This window comes from Somniosus microcephalus, chromosome 1 (genome assembly GCF_052327205.1).
Source record: "Somniosus microcephalus isolate GS21.2 chromosome 1, FLI_Smic_1.0, whole genome shotgun sequence".
In the NCBI taxonomy this organism is placed as follows: Eukaryota; Metazoa; Chordata; class Chondrichthyes; order Squaliformes; family Somniosidae; genus Somniosus; species Somniosus microcephalus.
In genome coordinates, this window is record NC_140987.1 from 248543020 (window position 1) to 248562290 (window position 19271).

The 19271-nt window shown below is 46.1% G+C and overlaps 1 protein-coding gene and 1 long non-coding RNA gene across 7 annotated transcripts in view; one reads left to right on the top strand and one right to left on the bottom strand.

Annotated features, from left to right (window-relative positions):
• Window positions 1-19271, top strand: part of ccdc171 (coiled-coil domain containing 171) — a 311057-nt gene that overhangs the window by 210550 nt on the left and 81236 nt on the right. For 5 of the 6 annotated variants that reach the window (XM_085991681.1, XM_085991690.1, XM_085991699.1 and 2 more), the window contains 2 exons: window positions 820-1008; window positions 2833-3024. In XM_085991681.1, coding sequence (XP_085847807.1) covers window positions 820-1008; window positions 2833-3024 — 381 coding nt within the window. Of the gene's footprint in view, window positions 1-819; window positions 1009-2832; window positions 3025-8738; window positions 8821-19271 lie in introns of all 6 variants that reach the window. The other variant, XR_015078843.1, reaches the window with a different exon arrangement.
• LOC147124699 (uncharacterized) overlaps window positions 1-19271 on the bottom strand; it is a 108550-nt gene that overhangs the window by 1198 nt on the left and 88081 nt on the right. The window contains exons 2-3 of the long non-coding RNA XR_015078845.1: window positions 8980-9114; window positions 2287-2426 (exon numbers count right to left, since the gene is read on the bottom strand). This is a non-coding gene — a long non-coding RNA (uncharacterized LOC147124699). The remainder of the gene's footprint in view (window positions 1-2286; window positions 2427-8979; window positions 9115-19271) is intronic.

Consider the following 19271-nt stretch of genomic DNA (forward strand, 5'->3'; position numbering starts at 1 on the left):
GTCCCCATTACAGATTGTCTCACAGTATTATTTTTGAGATTTTGACTTGAGTTTTTAGGATGCTGGAATTTATTGAGAAGTAGTGCTATTACAGGTCAAACTGATCAAATTATTTTAATAATTTCTTAATGGTACAGGTAATACTATGCTTATATCCATTCATAGAAATTCCTGTATAGAAGGAGGCAAATGGTCCTTATACATGTGCCAGTGCTAGCTTTGCCACTCAGGCGATTTACTTTAATCCCATAGAAATGTTGAATTTGAACCTAGATATGGATTAACACCATACATTTTTGTTCCAACTTGTATGTAGATTTGCACCACAAAATGATAGAACTCAATCTAAATGTGGTGGGATGGTTTTTAATTCAGAGTATAATAAATCTAAGATTTGCTTTTTTTTTTAAAAAGTCATAAAATAACCTTTTTGTAGCAGTGATACTCTTGATACTGTACCACTTTTGATTGAGGGGCCATACTAATCATTTTACGCTGCAGTAGAAACCCTATACTGCAAATGAAAACCTTTCTATTGTAACTTGCACTTCATTTATTAAAGAATAAAACTTTTTATTGTGGTAGGTCAACTAACAACTGAAAGATGATTATTGGTCAGGATAGAATGGAGCTTCATCAGTGCTAAAAATCCAAAATAATTTATATAGGGGATGGCTGTAAATTATTTCATTTATGCAAGACTAACACAGTCTAGTCAACTTTTGTTTCCTTAGGTTTCTTTTTATACGATTTTAGTTGTTTAAGGCAATTTAATAAAAATTGACCTTTCTTCATTTTTAATTTTTCATTCTTTGCCAGCAATGTGTAGAAGTATTGAAGAAACAGATACTTGAGTTTACTCAGAGGCTGCATGCAGCAGAAGTAGAACGTCGCTCGTTGCGTATGGAGCTTACTCAACTCAAAAATTACATCAGTGAACTGAAAAGAGAAACTGGGAAAACTCAGAACCTTGAACAGCAGCTGAATGACCTCAAGCAGTCTATGAAGGTGAACAGTTCTTCACTTTGTGTATTATTGTGCTTCTTTTTATCTCAAGGTTAAATAGAAACTATCTTGTTTCTGGGCATTTTTCCAGGGTTCCAGCATTGCACTCCCTAAAAATTGTTTGCATTATATAAAAGTGTCTTTTTGATGGCATAAAGAGCTTCATGCCACTTGTGCTAACCCACTCATTGGCACAAGCAAACAGACAGTTCTTTTGACTGGAAGAATTTATGATAAAGTCAAGAAAGAAATAGACTGAATAAGATGTTAATAGCTAACAGAGTGATTTAATTAGAATGTCTCCTGAATGTCATAAATTTATTGGCTTTCCGTGCTGCTCCGATTTTGCAGTTTTATGAAGAGATTTTAGGAGTCTGTTAAATAATAGACACAAGCTGCATTTAGTGTCACTTAGTGAAGTCATGAAAAGTTTCTACGTGAACTCATTGAAGCAGTTATGCAAAACCAAAAATGCCACTGTATATATTGTGGTATTATGGGCTGTACGTTGAAAGCATAACACCATTTTTTCTGAAATAGAGATTGCATTTGATCCAGCATAACAATCCTTTTGACATGATTTCTCTTAGTTTAATACCCATAAAAATTATGATACTATGAATGTTGACGGTGTCAAAGCACACATTCATTGATGCTAATACCCGCAGTTTTGCTGGTTTCTGACTAGAACGCTAGATCTTTAGGTTAGAGCACCCCATTTTAGGAGGGTGTAAAAATAGTCGGCGAGACCAATTAGTAAATGGGCTTTCTAATGACCAACAGATCAGCAAAGGATGTCCCCTTCCCTGAATGATGTTAATGAACCAGTTGGGTTTTTACGAGAATCAGACAGCTACATCATCCCTTTTACTAATACCATTTTTTTTTACTTCCAGATTTTAAAAACTGAATTCAAATTCTCAAACTGCCATGGTGAGATTTGATCTCGCATTTTCTAGATTACTAGTTCAGCCTCTGGATTACTCATCCAGTAACATAACCTCTACACTACTGTACCCATTGTCGATGCAAATTACCATTTGCTGATGGCTTTATGGGATAAGAACATAAGAAATAGGAGCAGGAGTAGGCCATACGGCCCCTCGAGCCTGCTCTGCCATTCAATAAGATCATGGCTGATCATCGACTTGGTCTTGTTTAAGGATGTTATCTTTACTTACATCTTACATAATCTATATTTTGAAAATGACTAAGGACAAAATTGGATTCTGTCCTTGAAACTATAATGAACCATAAATAGACGCCAATGATCTTTCTTACCAGAAAATGTAATCCCCTGGTAGTGATGATTATTTTGATCATGTCTGCTGTGACCAAGAAGGTCTCGGGTTCATTCCCTGGTTTGGGGAGTTGACTGCGATTGCTGTAGGAATGCTATAATTGGTTTCTGCACCCCTGGCCTAGGGAGGGAGAAAAATCAGTTACGATTTCTGCCCTTGATCACTATCCAATGAGCCCTGCTGGAAAATGTATGCGTGTGGACATCAGGATTAGACTTGTCTCTGATTTCTCTTCCCCCCCCCCCACCGCCGCCCCCCCCCCCCCCCCAATTTGAATAATCTGTCAACACTCGCTGTCCAGGATCACATTTGATTGGTAATAAATGACAGCCAATACCCATGGAACTAATAAACACATTAATAAAGACAAATTAATAAGAATTTAAAAAAATCCCAACAATAATTATGTTCTAGTGTCAAAATCAGACACCCTTTATCAGCGGTCACCATTTGTCACATGTAGTTCAAATATTCTTTGAATATAGGTTAAGAGTTGATCCCTATTTCCATGAACTTATTCTTGTAGACCCAGAAGATGGTTCCATTTGAGAGATTTGGGAGTATTTGTGAAGAACTGGATAATGCCTTGCACAGGGAGCAGCAAGCCCAGTTGCTATTAAATGAACAAGCGCATCAAATGCAGGAATTAGGCTTACGACTGGAGCTACATTCCAATGAAGAAGCAGAGAAGGATCAGACCCTGTCTGAGGCTGTAAAGGTAAGCAGTTAACCACTTTCATAGGGCAATCGTTGTCTTGTTTTATTGTTAATGTTCTAGTCTACTTTACTGCCTTTAATTAGTTCATTGTAAACATAGGGAGTGCCCACTTCCCTCAGAATAAACATAGGGGTGCCCATATTATTCAGCTAATAGTTAGCTTTTTCTGTACCAGGCTTCACAGTAATGAAGCACAAAGATTTTTAATTTCAAATTTAAAAAAAATGTAATTAGATTTTTTTCAGAAAAAGAATTAGCGTTTTGTGTTACCATATTGTATAGAATAATGAATATGAACTAAGGCAATAGACATCTATGAAAAATTGTGAAATCTGTAGGATATAATCTTCAGGAGCAAAAAAATTAATGCGTATAGAAAAGGTAATTGGTGATGCATGGGGCTTGTGCCTATAGTGCAAATGCTGAAAGGTGGAGAAGAAGCAAGATGAAATGAGGATGAGGTGATGGTGAATGTAAAGAGAAGGCTGTGTAATGTGAAGTTGGGCAACTGGTAGTATGAGAGAAGAGAATTGTGCTAATGTGGTGTGAAGAGAAGAAAGGAAGGGGTGCATATACTTGGAATGTGAGATATGTTGTCGTGTGGTCTTGTGATTGTATGCTGAAAGATGTGATGGAGGGAAAGGAATTGCTGAAAATTGGGGGGAGGGGGTGATGGGAGTGTTGTGAGGTAGTGTTGAGAGAGATCATCATCACAGCTTGTCACTCCAAAACTGTAGGCCCTGTAGGGGCTTTAGCTTCTGAAACTTTTTTTCCCGCTCGCCAATGTTTCTAATTTTCCCTTTTCTCCTCCTCTCCAAAAAGTGTAGACTTACTGCCGGAATACGTTCATAGTGACGCTGGTCACCCTCCAGCACTTCACCTCAGTGCCTGTTATTCAAAGGTGAATGTTGGCAGGCTTCTTATTGCAGTGAAGCACATTCCTGTCTTTGCCCAGTGTCCACACTTGCACAATCCCAACAGGGGACAGTGGGTGGAGATCAGGACTGAGACCCCTGGCAGCTTTCCACTTCCCTCACTCAAACAGTGCGGGAAACAATTGTAGCACTCCAGTTTATGCGCTGACTGAGATTGGTTAACCAGGGATGGACTTGAGACTTTCCTGGTCCATATGTCTCAGTTGCTCACTGAATAGATGTAGAGCAGCTTGAAACTATTTGTTTTGGCTATTAGAAGCAACTACTGTATGAATTCTAATAAATGTGTCCTTCATGATGCTGATTTCAGGCCTTTTTCATTCAAAATGCATTCAAAGGGTTGGGCTTTGTAAATACTTTCTTTTTCTTAATTAATTCATGGGCTATCTGTTTTGCTTCAGGATGCTTTTTCTCTGCCTGTAGATTGCTGCTTTGAAAGGTTTGCATTGGTTACATGCAGTATCTGCTTAACCACACTTCTTGAATCTTGATGGAGAAAGGGGAAAAACGAACTGGGACATCCCACAGAGTACTGTGAAATGCAAAGATCGTCTTTTGAAGAGCTGCATGGATTTGTTTTCTCTGGAGATAATCTTGAGATTTAACAGTGCGCTGTGGGATATCCCCTTTGATTTTTCAGCAGCAAGCATTATCTTGTCACTGTTTTCCAGGGGTGGTGGACCTCCTGATAATCTTTCATATGTAGGACAACTTTTTTATAAAATCTAAACTACTTGTTATTCGCCACTGGTTTATCAGGAGCATACTTTTTGAGAAATGTTAAATATATATTTTTTTCAATTTCCTTCCCTCCCCTCCCCTAAAGTTCCTTCCTTCCCTAGCCCTCCTCCATTTCCTCTTATCACTCCTTCTCCATCTCCTTCTCTCACCCTCCTCCACCACCTCCCCGTCCGCCCCTCCTCTTCCCCATGCTCCTCTCTCCCTCCACTCCCTCCCCTCCCCTCCACTCCCCCACTGCTCTCCCCTCCCCTCCACTCCCTTCCCCTCCTTCCTTCCCTTCCCCCCCACCCTCCTCCCACTCCCTCCTCGTCCTTCCCTCGCATCCGCCTCCCCTCCCCGGTTCCAGTTACGGTCTCCCCTCTCACAGCCGCCCCGCCGGCCCCCCCCAATCCTCTCCCTTTTTCCCTTCACCAGTCACTCTCCCCCATCCCCATCACGCTCTCCCCTGTCGTTTCCGCGCTCCCCGCTCCCCTCCTCTCCTTTCCCCCCCGCACCCCTCCCCTCCTCCCCCCCCGCACCCCTCCCCTCCTCCCCCCCCGCACCCCTCCCCTCCTCCCCCCCCGCAACCCCTCCCCTCCTCCCCCCCCGCACCCCTCCCCTCCTCCCCCCCCGCACCCCTCCCCTCCTCCCCCCCCGCACCCCTCCCCTCCTCCCCCCCCGCACCCCTCCCCTCCTCCCCCCCGCACCTCTACCCTCCTCCCTCTCCCCTCCCACCGACCCCCCCGCCTCCTCTGCCCACTGCACCCCTCCCCTCCTTTCCTCCCTCACCACCTCCCTCTCCCACTCCCCTCCACTTCTCTCCCCCACCACTCCCCTCCACTTCTCTCCCCCACCACTCCCCTCCACTTCTCTCCCCCACCACTCCCCTCCTCCTCTCTCCCGCAACGCACCCCTCCTCTCCTCCGCTCCCCTCTCCCCCTGCTCTTCTCCTGCGCCCCTCCCCTCCCCACTGCTCCCCCCCGCTCCCCTCCCCGCCCCGCTCCCCTCACCGTTCCCCTCCCCCCGCTCCCCGTTCCCATCCCCCCCGCTCCCCTCCCCCCCCGCTCCCCTCTCCACCCCCCCGCTCCCCTCTCCACCCCCCCCGCTCCCCTCTCCACTCCCCCTGCTCCCCCTCCCCCTGCTCCCCCTCCCCTGCTCCCCTCCTCTCTCCCCCCCTCCCCTCCCCCTCCCCCCCCGCTCCCCTCCACTCCTCCCCGTTCCACTCAACTCCTCCCCCCCTCCTTCCCCCTGCTCCAACTCCTCCCCCCACCTGCTCCCTCTGCTCCTCAACCCTCCTCCCCCGCTCCTCAACCCTCCTCCCCCGCTCCTCAAACCCTCCTCCCCCCGCTCCCTCAACCCTCCTCCCCCGCTCCTCAACCCTCCTCCCCCGCTCCTCAACCCTCCTCCCCCTGCTCCTCAACCCTCCTCCCTCGCTCCTCAACCCTCCTCCCTCGCTCCTCAAACCCTCCTCCCCCTGCTCCTCAACCCTCCTCCCCCTGCTCCTCAACCCTCCTCCCCCTGCTCCTCAACCCTCCTCCCCCTGCTCCTCAACCCTCCTCCCCCTGCTCCTCAACCCTCCTCCCCCTGCTCCTCAACCCTCCTCCCCCTGCTCCTCAACCCTCCACCCCTGCTCCTCAACCCTCCACCCCTGCTCCTCAACCCTCCACCCCCTGCTCCTCAACCCTCCACCCCTGCTCCTCAACCCTCCACCCCTGCTCCTCAACCCCTCCTCCCCCTGCTCCTCAACCCTCCACCCCTGCTCCTCAACCCTCCTCCCCCTGCTCCTCAACCATCCTCCCCCCCCGCTCTTCAACCCTCCACCCCCACTTCTCAACCCTCCTCCCCCCCTTTTCAACCCTCCACCCCAGCTCCTCAACCCTCCTCGCCCGCTCCTCAACCCTCCTCCCCCGCTCATCAACCCTCCACCCCTCCGCTCCTCTCCCCTTCTCCCTCCGCTCATCAACCCTCTGCTACTCCCCCCTCCCCTCCCCCACCCGCTCCCCTTCCACCCCTTCCCTACCCTCAACCCTCCTCTACCCTGCTCCTCAACCCTCCTCCTCACCTCCCCTCCCCTCCCTCTGCTCACCTCTGCCGCCGCTCCCCACCTCTCTTCCCCACTGCTCCCCATCTCTCCTATCCCCTCTCCCTTCCCTCCGCTCCCCACCCCTCCCCTGCTCCCCTCCCATGACCCCCCGCACCTCTCCACTGACCGCCCTCCTCCTCCCCCCCCGCTCCCCTACCACCCCCCTGCTCCCCTCCCCTCGCTCCGCTCCCCCTCCCGCTTCCCCTCTCGTTCCCCCTCCCTCCGCTCCCCTCCCCCCTCCCTGGCCACCCTCCCCTCCCCTCCCCCGACCGCCCCCTCCCCTCCCCCGACCTCCCCTCCCCTGACAGCCCCGCTCCACTCCCCTGACCGCCCCCCTGACCCGCCCCCCTCCCCTCCCCTGACCGCCCCCCTCCCGCTTCCCCTCTCGTTCCCCCTCCCTCCGCTCCCCTCCCCCCTCCCTGGCCACCCTCCCCCCGACCGCCCCCTCCCCTCCCCCGACCTCCCCTCCCCCGACCTCCCCTCCCCTGACAGCCCCGCTCCACTCCCCTGACCGCCCCCCTGACCGCCCCCCTGACCGCCCCGCTCCCCTCCCCTGACCGCCCTCCTCCCCTCCCCTGACCACCTCCCTCTCCCCCTCCCCCCCGCTCCCCTACCACCCCCCCCTGCTCCCTCTCCCCTCGCTCCGCTCCCCTCCCGCTCCCCTCCTCTCTCACCCCTCCCCCTCTCCTCCGCTCTCCTCCCCCCTCCCCTGGCCGCCCTCCCCTGACCGCCCCCTCCCCTCCCCTGACCACCCCCTCCTCTCCCCTGACCGCCCCGCTCCACTCCCCTGACCGCTCCCCTCCCCTCCCCTGGCCGCTCCGCTCCCCTCCCGCTTCCCCTCTCGTTCCCCCTCCCTCCGCTCCCCTCCCCCCTCCCTGGCCACCCTCCCCTCCCCTCCCCCGACCGCCCCCCTCCCCTCCCCCGACCTCCCCTCCCCTGACAGCCCCGCTCCACTCCCCTGACCGCCCCCCTGACCGCCCCCTCCCCTCCCCTGACCGCCCCGCTCCCCTCCCCTGACTGTTCCGCTCCCCTCCCCTGACCGCCCTCCTCCCCTCCCCTGACCACCCCCCTCTCCCCCTCCCCCCCATTCCCCTACCACCCCCCTGCTCCCCTCCCCTCGCTCTGCTCCCCTCCCGCTTCCCCTCTCTCTCCCCCTCCCCCTCCCTCCGCTCTCCTCCCCCCTCCCCTGGCCGCCCTCCCCTGACCGCCCCCTCCCCTCCCCTGACCACCCCCTCCTCTCCCCTGACCGCCCCGCTCCACTCCCCTGACCGCTCCCCTCCCCTCCCCTGGCCGCTCCCCTCCCCTGACCGCCCCGCTCCACTCCCCTGACCGCCCCTCTCCCCTCCCCTGACCGCCCCTCTCCCCTCCCCTGACCGCCCCCTCCCCTCCCGTGACCGCCCCCCTCCCCCTCCCCTGACCGCCCCCCTCCCCTCCCCTGACCGCCCCCCTCCCCTCCCCTGACCGCCCCCCTTCCCTCCCCTGACCGCCCCCTTCCCTCCCCTGACCGCCCCCCTCCCTCCCCTGACCGCCCCCCTCCCCTGACCGCCCCGCTCCCCTCCCCTGACCGCCCCGCTCCCCTCCCCTGACTGCTTTACCCAAGTGTCTGTTCTTAATCACTATCTAAGTGCACAAATTATCAGCAGGCCATTCAGCAGTTGATGGCACAGTTAAGCCTGAATTTGTCCTCAATTGGCAGCTACAAACCTGCACTTTCCAGGCAGGGCTGCTGGATAGAGTACAAAAGGAACCTTGTCTGATGATTTCTCTCTCTACCCAGGGACACGAAGGCCAGCTGTGGTGCCCAACTACTGCCTGACTAATATTGATTAACTCAGCAAAGATGTTCCTTTTCTGCCTGACTCAGTGGCACGTCATTCAGTGCACTTAGCCGATGATGCTTAGGGGTGTAGCCATAAGCTTTGTTGACCATTTTAATCGCTATAAAATATATTTATTTAACCCTTTTTTTTCCAAAGCAACAGTAGCAAAACAACACTAGACATTACCATTGAAATAATTCCAAGGTTCTGAAATGCATGGTGAATACTGACCTATGTAGTAAGTACTAATTTGAAAATTTACCAAATTTATACGAGCTTACTAGACATTCTATACTTTAGATAAACCTGATTGGCAATCCAATAAAAGAGTCTGAATTGACTGTTGTATTTTCAAAGTATATATTCCATTGTCATGCGCTTAATTTTTATCACTTACCATTTTGAAAACTCAGAATTCACGGCAAGTTGGTGTGCAAGATGTCCAAATTGTAGGTAATTATCTGAAGATAGAATTTCCGCAGGGGTTCTCCTGAGCTCCCATTGTAAGTCCAGCAGAAGATTGGTGGAAATCCTTGGAGAAATGCATAAAAGGCTATTTACACCTAATGGGGTAAAGTTTCTGCTTTGGGCGTAATCCGGGCGAACATTGCACTCAAAGTTCCGCTGGTTTTTCGAATCGAATTTTTTTCTCAAGTTTCCGCTCAAACTCATTTGCACTTTTATGTATATTTAAGAGTGGTAACTTGGTGCAGTTTTATTAATGCAGCTAAAAAATGGGTTTATCACCAATAATAAGCATTTTTAATCAGAGTGTCTAGTCCACCACCTGTGAGTAACCCGATTTTAAATAACTGAAAATGACTTTAAAAAGCTATACAGAACCACTTACTAGTTTCATTGGTGTACAATAGTCAGTTTCTTAGTAAAATCAAGATTTTTTAATATTTAAAAGCTTTTAAAATGTGTCCTAAAAAAAAAGCTTAATTTTAAGAGCCTCCTCGAAGGCCCACAAATGGACACAATGAGCGGAAACTTGCCGTGGTGATTAATTTGATCGGGGCGTGGCCAGTTGTGTGTGTGGGGCTGGTTTCCGGCGCAATGTTTTGTAGACTGGTACAAAAGATCGCAGAAACTCGATTTGCACTGGATATAATTTGCACTTTGAAATTCCTTGATCTTTTGCGCTGGTTTGGCTGATTTTGGGTGAATTGTGCTGAAAAAACCAGCGCAACCCGGTGGAAACGTCAGGAAAATTTCCCTATATAACCCTGCATCTCCTTTTGCGACAGTTATTGATCTAGTTCTTTTTAAATATATATAATTGACCCAGAATTAGCTACCTTTTTCTGATAACCTGATGATTGTTAGCTATTTTCAGTCATTAAATCCTGAATTGTGTAACATGAGCTTACATTTACCCTAAACAATTAAAGTTTTCATGGAACTTTGCATCAACCAATTTTATACTGCAGATGATGTACATCATCACCGATACAAGAAAACTTCTTTCATGCAGTCTTACTGCCAGCACATTTATATTGCTCTTTTGATATCTGGCTGATGCTCAAGAGGATGTTGAACCAACAGTAAAAGTGCATGATGAAAACAGCATGAGTGAGAATGCTAGTTTCTGCACACATCTTGTGTTCTAGTCCCACACCAGGAACTTGGTTGAGACTGCCCAAACTCATTTCACATTGGAACCTTGCAGCAGAGGCAAAGACTTTAATCTCGCCTTTGTGAGCAGGATTTCAACCCAGATCCCAGACATTGAACAACATGCTAAACCAGTGTGCTATCTAGCCTTCTGTACTAGACTTTCTGTGCTAGATGCAATACGCCTCTTTGTCAAAATTGTAACTTTCACGCCGTCTCATTACTCTAGCACAATACTTCTGTGTAATCAAGTTACCCTTGCAGGAAGTTACAATCTCTGATATGCCTTAGGACTACTCATGTCAGTTTGGAAACTACTGTAAAAAGGTTAAAAGCAAAACAAATCTATACTCACACTAATATTTAGCATAATTTAAAATGGATAAGCCATCTATTTAAACAGACCCTTTTGAAAATTGATAATTCTACTGAAACATGGTTAGCATTAGAATGTCTTTGCGCGGAAGGAATGTTTTGGAACATTACTGAAATTATGGTTCAGATAATCACATTTTTCAAAGTTAAGATTAATTTTTAACAAGTGAATGTTACATAGAATTACATATACAAAGAAAACTTTCCTTATCTATTTATCCGCCTAATTGGCCTGTTATGTTGGATAATGTTCTCGTTCCATTTTTGCCTTATTTGCAGTATTGCAACACTTAACTTGCATGATTAGCTTGTGTGAAATTTTTATGATTCTTGTTGCAGCACTTGTGCTGTCTCGAATTAAGCTGTGATATTCCAATACTGTGTGAAGTTCAGATAAGTGTAGCCATATTGACCTCTCTCAGACACACAATTACCAAGCAGTACGTTTTTAGTTTAATTTCATCAGGGTTTAATTAGTATACAAATAAAACTTTCCTTATCTTTTTCTCCACCTAATTGGCCTGTCTTTGCTAATGTGTGAAATATGTGAAAGTGGGCTGTAATTAGGATGACCGTGTTCACCTTTTCCTTTCTAACTTACAATTGCCTGAAGGTCTCGGAACCTTAAAACAGTGCTTTGGATTATTGCTTTGCAATCAGTCTGGCTATCCCATAGGCTTTATCATGAGCAGAAGGGCTTTGGGTGCTGCAAGTTCCCACTGTATAGCAGGATCTTCATCCCTTTGCCCACTAAATGTTTATTGATTATCTCACTGTTCCGCGCTCAGCTTCCAACAACTTACTATCAGGTGACAGTCGAGAGAGTTCTCTGAGTAATTAGAGTTGAGCATTGGGGGAACAATTAGGAGCAGAGTTATTAAACTTGATTTATCCTATTCTCTCCCGCACGGCTTGCTGGATATCAGGCCATCACATACTCTGGAAGGACCATGAACTTACGCTTGTTAGAAATTAGTGGGTATCCAACGACTTATCATTATTTTTGTATTACACAAAGATAGGCAGCAACTTTCAGTTACAAGGTTGAAAATTTCAGAATCTTTAAGTTTGTCAAGGGGTTTAATTAGGCCAGTGTAAAGCATATGATGTGGCTTAGTCAGTAGAGGAAGTCTTTAAACGTTGCTGTCAGTTTTGCACAGGCATGTTATCAGTCACTATGAAAAGTTTTGGTGCACAATAATAACAGTCAGGGGGGAAGAAACTGTATATGATTAATGAACATGTTATGTAAATGTTACAGATCTGTCATATGAAAGAGTTCAAAATGCCTTATCCATTTTGGGAAGAGGAGTTTAATGCTTTGCAGTGCAATCCTAATAATTTAATCACATTCTTTTTTATCCTCCATATATATTTGTGTTGATCCCACTGTCCAGTAGGAGAAATATCATGGGGACAGTCTCACTTAGAGATTTTATTCATTGTTGAATTGCTTCTAGACCCTTGACTCGAAGTATCTTTTTTTCAAAGCCTGATACATTTAATGCCAACACCAGCTATGCATTGAAGTGTTCAGAAAACATTTAAATAACCAGGATGGACAACCAGGATGAACAACCTTTACAGAGGCACAGATTAGTAAGCAATATTCCAAGTATGAGAAAAATAACACGAGAAGTTTTCTGTGTAACAAAATAACCTTCAGCAGAAAACCAGGATATCTGTTCTGAGAGGCATCAGAGTGTACCTCCAGTGGACTGAACAAATGAGAGTCATGGCAGGTCAGACAGCATCTGTGGAGAGAGAGAAACAGAGTTAACGTTCCAGGTCGATGACCTTTCGTCAGAACAAAAGGTCATTGACCTGAAACGTTAACTCTGTTTCTCTCTCCACAGATGCTGCCTGACCTGCTGAATATTTCCAGCATTTTCTGTTCTTATTTCAGATTTCCAGCATCTGCAGTATTTTGCTTTTGTAATGAGGGTCGTGGTTTGTCAAGTACACTGGTTAAAAGTTATCCACCAAGAAGTGACACAATTTTAATCTTACTAATATGGCCCCAATGCTTGCAGTCTACAGAATTGCTTTAGGGGTTCACTACAGTTATTTTTTGAATCTGAGTGCAATCTGCTACCCAGGGAATCCTGTTTCACAGATATGCTAGACTATATACTTAGCACAGTCAGAATGCTCTTTTATCCAAGGCCTCCTGGCTTCAGAGATAACGGCTTTTCAAAAAGAAACGCTGCAGAACCATGAAACTGGCTCCCCTGGGTGAAGATTGAAACTGAATTGGCCGTGTTGCTCAGGCAAGCCATAAGGATTGCTGACGTAGGACTGATGTCACACTAATACAGTAGAGAGTGCTCTTACGAAGTTGGGAATTTGTGATGCACATTGTAAGACCAACGTAAAAGGAGCTTTACTTTGCATTTTGCTGCGATTGACACAGGCACGTGAGCAAAGTGATTTCTTAGCACTGAGATCTCTCATTTTGAGGAGTGTAAAAATTCAGCAAATGTAAAATTGAAAAATTACCTGAAATGATTATCTTCGCCCAAAGGTGTTAAAGCGTAGAGACTTGAAAAACGAATAGGAATTTATATGAAATTCAATTTTAAGAATAGAAAAACTAGTCTGTTGTGCAAAATAGTTAGCGATTGGTACCTTGTTGGATATGTACTTTGCTTGTGTTTGAGCTCAGCTCAAGTGCTGCCCTTTGGTAGGTTACAGAAATATAATTGACTATTTACCACCATTCTTAGGCAGCAATCTAGAAATGCACTACAGGGTATAAGATCAAGATATTTAATAAGTAAAGGCAGATATTAGATTAGAATGGCCCAGAAATTTGGGTCGGGGGCTTCCCGCGGGTGCAAGCCTCCGACCTGCACTTACCTTGTGCGCCGGCCGTTGAGCTGTGGGCCCACGTGGGATTCCGATCCTGGGCCTCCTCCAACTGCCGGCGCGCAGCGCTTGCGTATCCCAGGGGCGCAGTTAGTTCGATGCGTCCCCTGGGATCGCGTGGACCATGGAGAGCCAATGGTAGCAGGGAATGCTTCATTCATAAGTTTGACAGGAAGAGCTGTCAAACCTATAAATACTATAAGCCCCAAAACATCACTAAAACTTCAAATAATTTTTTTTTTTAAATCACATTTTTAAAATAACTATAAATTACATGAAATAACTATTTTAAACAATAATGTAAATTAAAAAAAAAATTAATTACATTTTCTAACGGGGCTAAAAATAAACTTACCTTTCTTTAAAGTATTTAAAAATAATAAACCCGTGGAAAAAATGTTTTAATTTTAATTAATTCACCACTTACCTTGCTAAAAGCAAGCCTTGCGCCTGCTTTTTAAAAGTGTAACTGCTGGAGACTTACCCTCCCGGAGAACCCTGAAAAAAAACGTAAGTTCTATGCGCACGCGCTGCCTCTCCTGCGCATGCATTCCACCTGCCAACCCCTTCTTTCAGGGGAACAGAAGTGCCGGTTTCCCGCGCATGCGCAGTGCATGCACGAAACCGGCACTTCCATTGGGCCTATGCGTGAGTACCCTGTGCGTACTCACGCATTGGGACCTGAATTTCTGGGCCAACATCTTCTAATGTGTAGAGGGAAGAGGTGAAGAGACAGTTCTAGCATCTTTTATACTACTCTGGCTTTTAAAATTATGGGGTATGCAGGGTTACCCAATGATTGTTTCTGACCTAGGTTAACCTGGTTCAATGGCAGAGTTTATCTAATTATCTCTGGGTTATTCCCCAAAGATCTGAATGGACCACCTGGTACTGCCCCCCAATGACACATGACTAGAATACACCTTCAAGTTGTGCTCAAAAGTTGAAGAGATGGCCTGTACCAGAATCGAAGTGATGTCCACTTCAAGTCAAAAATGAAATGTTACTTCGATCTTAATTATCATAGTTAAGTGTGGTAGAACATGTGCAACAGGGCAGAAATCTGTGAAGGAGCTATCAGCCATAGCACTGTGCAATTTTTAGCTGACCCTTTCATAATCAGTTAAAGAAAGAAAGGACTTCCATTTATATGGTGCCTTTCACGTCCTCATGATATCCTAAAGTGCTTTACAGCCAATGAAGTTTATTTTTGAAGTGTAGTCACTGTTGTAAGGTAGGAAAGGCGGCAGCCACTTTGCGCATAGCAAGAACCCACAAACAGCAATGTGATAATGACCAAATAATCTGTTTTAGTGATGTTAGTTGAGGGATAAATATTGGCCAGGACACCAGGGAGAAATATATAAATGTAGGTTGTTGCTTGTGCTGAATGTCACCAGACAGAATTGGGACCAATTTTGAATCTGTGCTGTCTGATCCTTAACATCAATAACAACAAAAACTTGCATTTATAATAGTAAAATGTCCCAAGGTGCTTCACATGAGCGTTATCAGACAAAATTTGACACCGAGCCACATGAGATGTTAGGGCAGATAAACAAAAGCTTGGTCAAAGAGTAGGTTTTAAGGAATGTCTTAAAGGAAGAAAGAGAGGTATGGAGACAGAGAGGTTTAGGGAGAGAATTCCTCAGTTTAGGGCCTCGGCAGCTGAAGGCATGGCTGCCAATGGTGGAATGATTAAAATCGGGGATGCTCGAGGCTAGAATTGAAAGAGCACAGATATCTCGGAGGATGATAGGTCTAGAGGAGATTACAGGGAGCAGCGAGGCCATGGAGGGATTTGAAAATAAGGACGAGAATTTTAAAATCAAGGTGTTGCTTAACCGGGAGCCAATGTAGGTCAGCAAGCATAGGGGGAACTGTTCTTGCTGCGAGTTAGGACAGGTTGAGAAGGACGAGGAGGGATAATTTACCACGGTCACAGTCACATAGGATGTAATTTGTGACTTTGGTAAGAGTACTGTGGCAGGGAGGAAACCTGAATGGAGGGATTCAGACATGGAGTTCCAGGAAAGATGGGCACGGATTTGGGAGGCGACAGCACGTACAAGGACCTTGAAGAGGAAGTGGAGGTTGGAGATGAGGCGGTAGCTGGCAAGGACAGTGGGGTCAAGGGTTGGTTTTATTCACTATTACGAGTGTGCTTCACTTATTTACCAATTATCCTGATTCCCAATAAAAGCTGACAAACATTAGAGCCCTGTGACCAGTAAGAAAGTCATTTTTCCTACCGTGCCACAAACTTTACAATAATATTCAAAGTATAGTAAGATACCTGTAGCTCTTAAGAAGGAATCCAAGAAATTGGATGCTTGGTTAGGAAAGTATATGCCCACCGCACATTGCAAGTAAGTAGCCCCAAGCCTCCGTGAGGACAATTCCAGCAGTGGTTGTTATATGGACTGCAAAACTACTTCAGAGGCAGCCATGAAGGCTGGTGTGTGTTCTACTGTAGACATGTTTGGTTCCATTAGTGCACAAACAGGACAGGGTTTCTTTCTGTACTCTGCCAACAAACACGTCGTTTGACCTTGAGCTCAGTAAGAAAGGAATAATTGCGTAACTTTCCTTCCACAACCTGAGGGTTCTTCACAGTCTGGGTAGTTGGAGCAATACTGACTTCATTTATGAAGGTTAGATGCATAGGTCCATTAAGCTTGACATCTTTTGATCCCTACCTCTTCCTCACAGGCAGGGTCCGCTGCCTCAGAATGACAGTTGAATTCAGTGCAATGCACTTGGGACCTTCCACAAATGATTTCACTCTTGAGAAGAGTAGACTATTAAATGAGGTCTTCTGTCTTCAGTGGGCAAGACATTTTGGCATCCAGGAAATCTTTCTCTCTATAGGTGAAGCACCAAATTAAAGATTTGTTTTTTGGAATGAGTGCAACCACTTTACAACCATAAATTCTAACATTCCTTTCTTCCATTTGAGTGGCAGTATTAAAACCCATTTAAAATAAATAGGTTAATGCTTCTACCAAAATAGCGAACATAGAAATTCACTAATTTCAGGGCCAATTTTTTTTTTTAATGTCCAGTTTTCTTTTTATACTGGCGAAGATTCTCAAGTTGGGTCTTCTAAGTGACATCATTTAAAGGATGAACAGCCTTGTGTCCTGGAGCGGCTGCATTGTAAATAACTGGGGGCATCAATTTTGATCTGTCTAAGAGCACTTCAGGGGTTGCCCATCCTAGGAAAAAAAAGCTGCTAGGTGGCATTGCAAATTTCCTGACTGACAGTGGGGTTTCCTGCAACTCTCAGGCCAGTTTGAAGTGTTTACTATGGATCCTCTTGGAGAGGCTACTCCTTCCCCCCTCTCCTGTTCACTCATTTTGCCAGGATAATGTAGCAGAGATGAAACCCAGAGTGAGGGTGTCCATGCTGGTAAGAAACTTTACATTTTTTTAAACTTTCAATTAAAATTTACCCAAGGCTAATACTGCTATTTAGCAGTAGCCCCCAGACTTTTACTCACCCTTTAAATATGGCCATTTGTGGCTTAAATGTGGTGTGAATACTTCAGGTATTTACTTTAAAGCAGTATATTGCCAATTGCCAAATATGTTCTGGAATATACAGTATATCTTTATGAACTGGCAAATTGACAGCCACCAGATTAGTCAAACCTCATCCCGTGTGAGCAATTAACACTTATTGCAACAATAAATTGTGCTAAACTCCATTTTAAAGGCATTCATGTATAGAAGTCCTGTGCCTTTACTAAGCACTAGGCCTGCTTCTTTTTTGGTACTCATGTAGCACCATCCCAAGGAGTGTGGAAGAGTAAGACAGTAGGATTTCCTACCTTCAGCGGTCTTATTTTTTTAATGTAGTTTATCTTCTGTATTAGACAGCCCTATTCTCTTTCTTAACTGTTTCTAACTCTTAATTGGAGTCTGTCTTGACAAGTTCCCAAATGAATGAGGGAAAATGTTGAGATTAAACTGTACTCTGAGAACTTGGAAGATCAGATTAAAGACTGTTTTTTGTTTTAGTGATTAGGTAATGAGTAGCTTTGGGATTTAGCCAGAGAGGGAAATTACTCATCAATTTCTTGTATAGTAAATTTATAGTCATGTGGATTGGTTGGAGTATTTATTGCTCAAGTATTCCTATACCTGCTTTCCCTGAATATTTTCAAAACTGTTATTGGAGCGTAACAGCTTCAATAAATTATATGTTTCTGAAACTGGTTCAGCTGACTTCTGGTTTACAGGAACTATAAACAAATTATGTTCACTTTGTTGGCATACTTTTAAAGAATGAAGGATCAAATTTAAAATATTAGCTGCAAAATATTGTTGATAGATACCCGAGTTGACGAGCATTCACGATGCTCAGGACATCGTGAATAGCACATTTACGGAGTTGGACACACCGCAGGTAGAGGTTGGACAGGAAGAAAGGGAACGGGTGACCAACAGGCAGAGTACTAGGCGCAGGCAGGTAGTGCAGGGGTCCCCTGTGGCCATCCCCCTCTCCAACAGATACACCACTTTGAGTACTGTTGGGGGGGATGGCTTATCAGAGGAAGGCAGCAGCAACCAACTTCCTGGCACCAGGGGTGGCTCTGCTGCACAGAATGGGAGGAAAAAGAGGGGTAGAGCTATAGTAACAGGGGATTCAATTGTAAGGGGAATAGATAGGTGTTTCTGCGGCTGCAAACGAGACTCCAGGATGGTGTGTTGCCTCCCTGGTGCAAGGGTCAAGGATGTCTCCGAGCGGCTGCAGAACATCTTGGAAGGGGAGGGTGAACAACCAGTTGTCGTGGTGCATATAGGCACCAACGATATAGGTAAAAAGCGGGATGAGGTCCTAAAAGCGGAATATAGGGAGTTAGGAGATAAATTAAAAAACAGGACCTCAAAGGTAGTGATCTCAGGATTGCTACCAGTGCCACGTGCTAGTCAGAGTAGAAATAGAAGGATACTCCAAATGAATACGTGGCTAGAGGAATGGTGCCAGGGGGAGGAATTCAAGTTCCTGGGACATTGGAACCAGTTCTGGGGGAGGTGGGACCAGTTCAAACCGGACGGTTTGCACCTGGGCAGGGCTGGAACCGATGTCCTGGGGGAGTGTTTGCTAGTGCTGTGGGAGAGGGTTTAAACTAAAATGGCAGGGGGTTGGGAACCTGAGCAGGGAGACAGAGGAAAGGGAAACAAGGATAAAAGCAAAAGATAGGAAGGAGAAAAACAAAAGTGGCAGTCAGAGAAATCAACGGTTTAAATCAAACATGGCCACAGTAAATAATAATTCTAATAGGTCTAAGAGCGTTAAAAAAACAAGCCTGAAGGCTTTGTGTCTTAATGCGAGGAGCATTTGTAATAAGGTGGATGAATTGGCTGCGCAAATAGAAGTAAACAAATACGATTTGGTTGGGATTACGGAAACGTGGCTCAAGGAAGGCCAGTACTGGGAACTCAACATCCAGGGGTATTCGATATTCAGGAAAGACAGGCAAAAAGGAAAGGGAGGTGGGGTAGCATTACTGGTTAAAGAAGGGATTAACACAATTGTAATGAAGGATATTAGCTCTGATGAGGTGCAATCTGTATGGGTAGAATTGAGAAATACTAAGGGGAAAAAAACGTTAGTCGGAGTGGTTTATAGACCTCCAAACAGTAAGGCGGAGGTTGGGGATGGCATTAAAAGAGAAATTAAAGAAGCGTGCAATAAGGGCACAGCAGTCATCATGGGTGACTTTAATCTACATATAGATTGGGCCAACCAAATTAGTAACAATACTGTGGAGGAGGAATTCCTGGAGTGTTTACGGGATGGTTTCCTGGACCAATATGTCG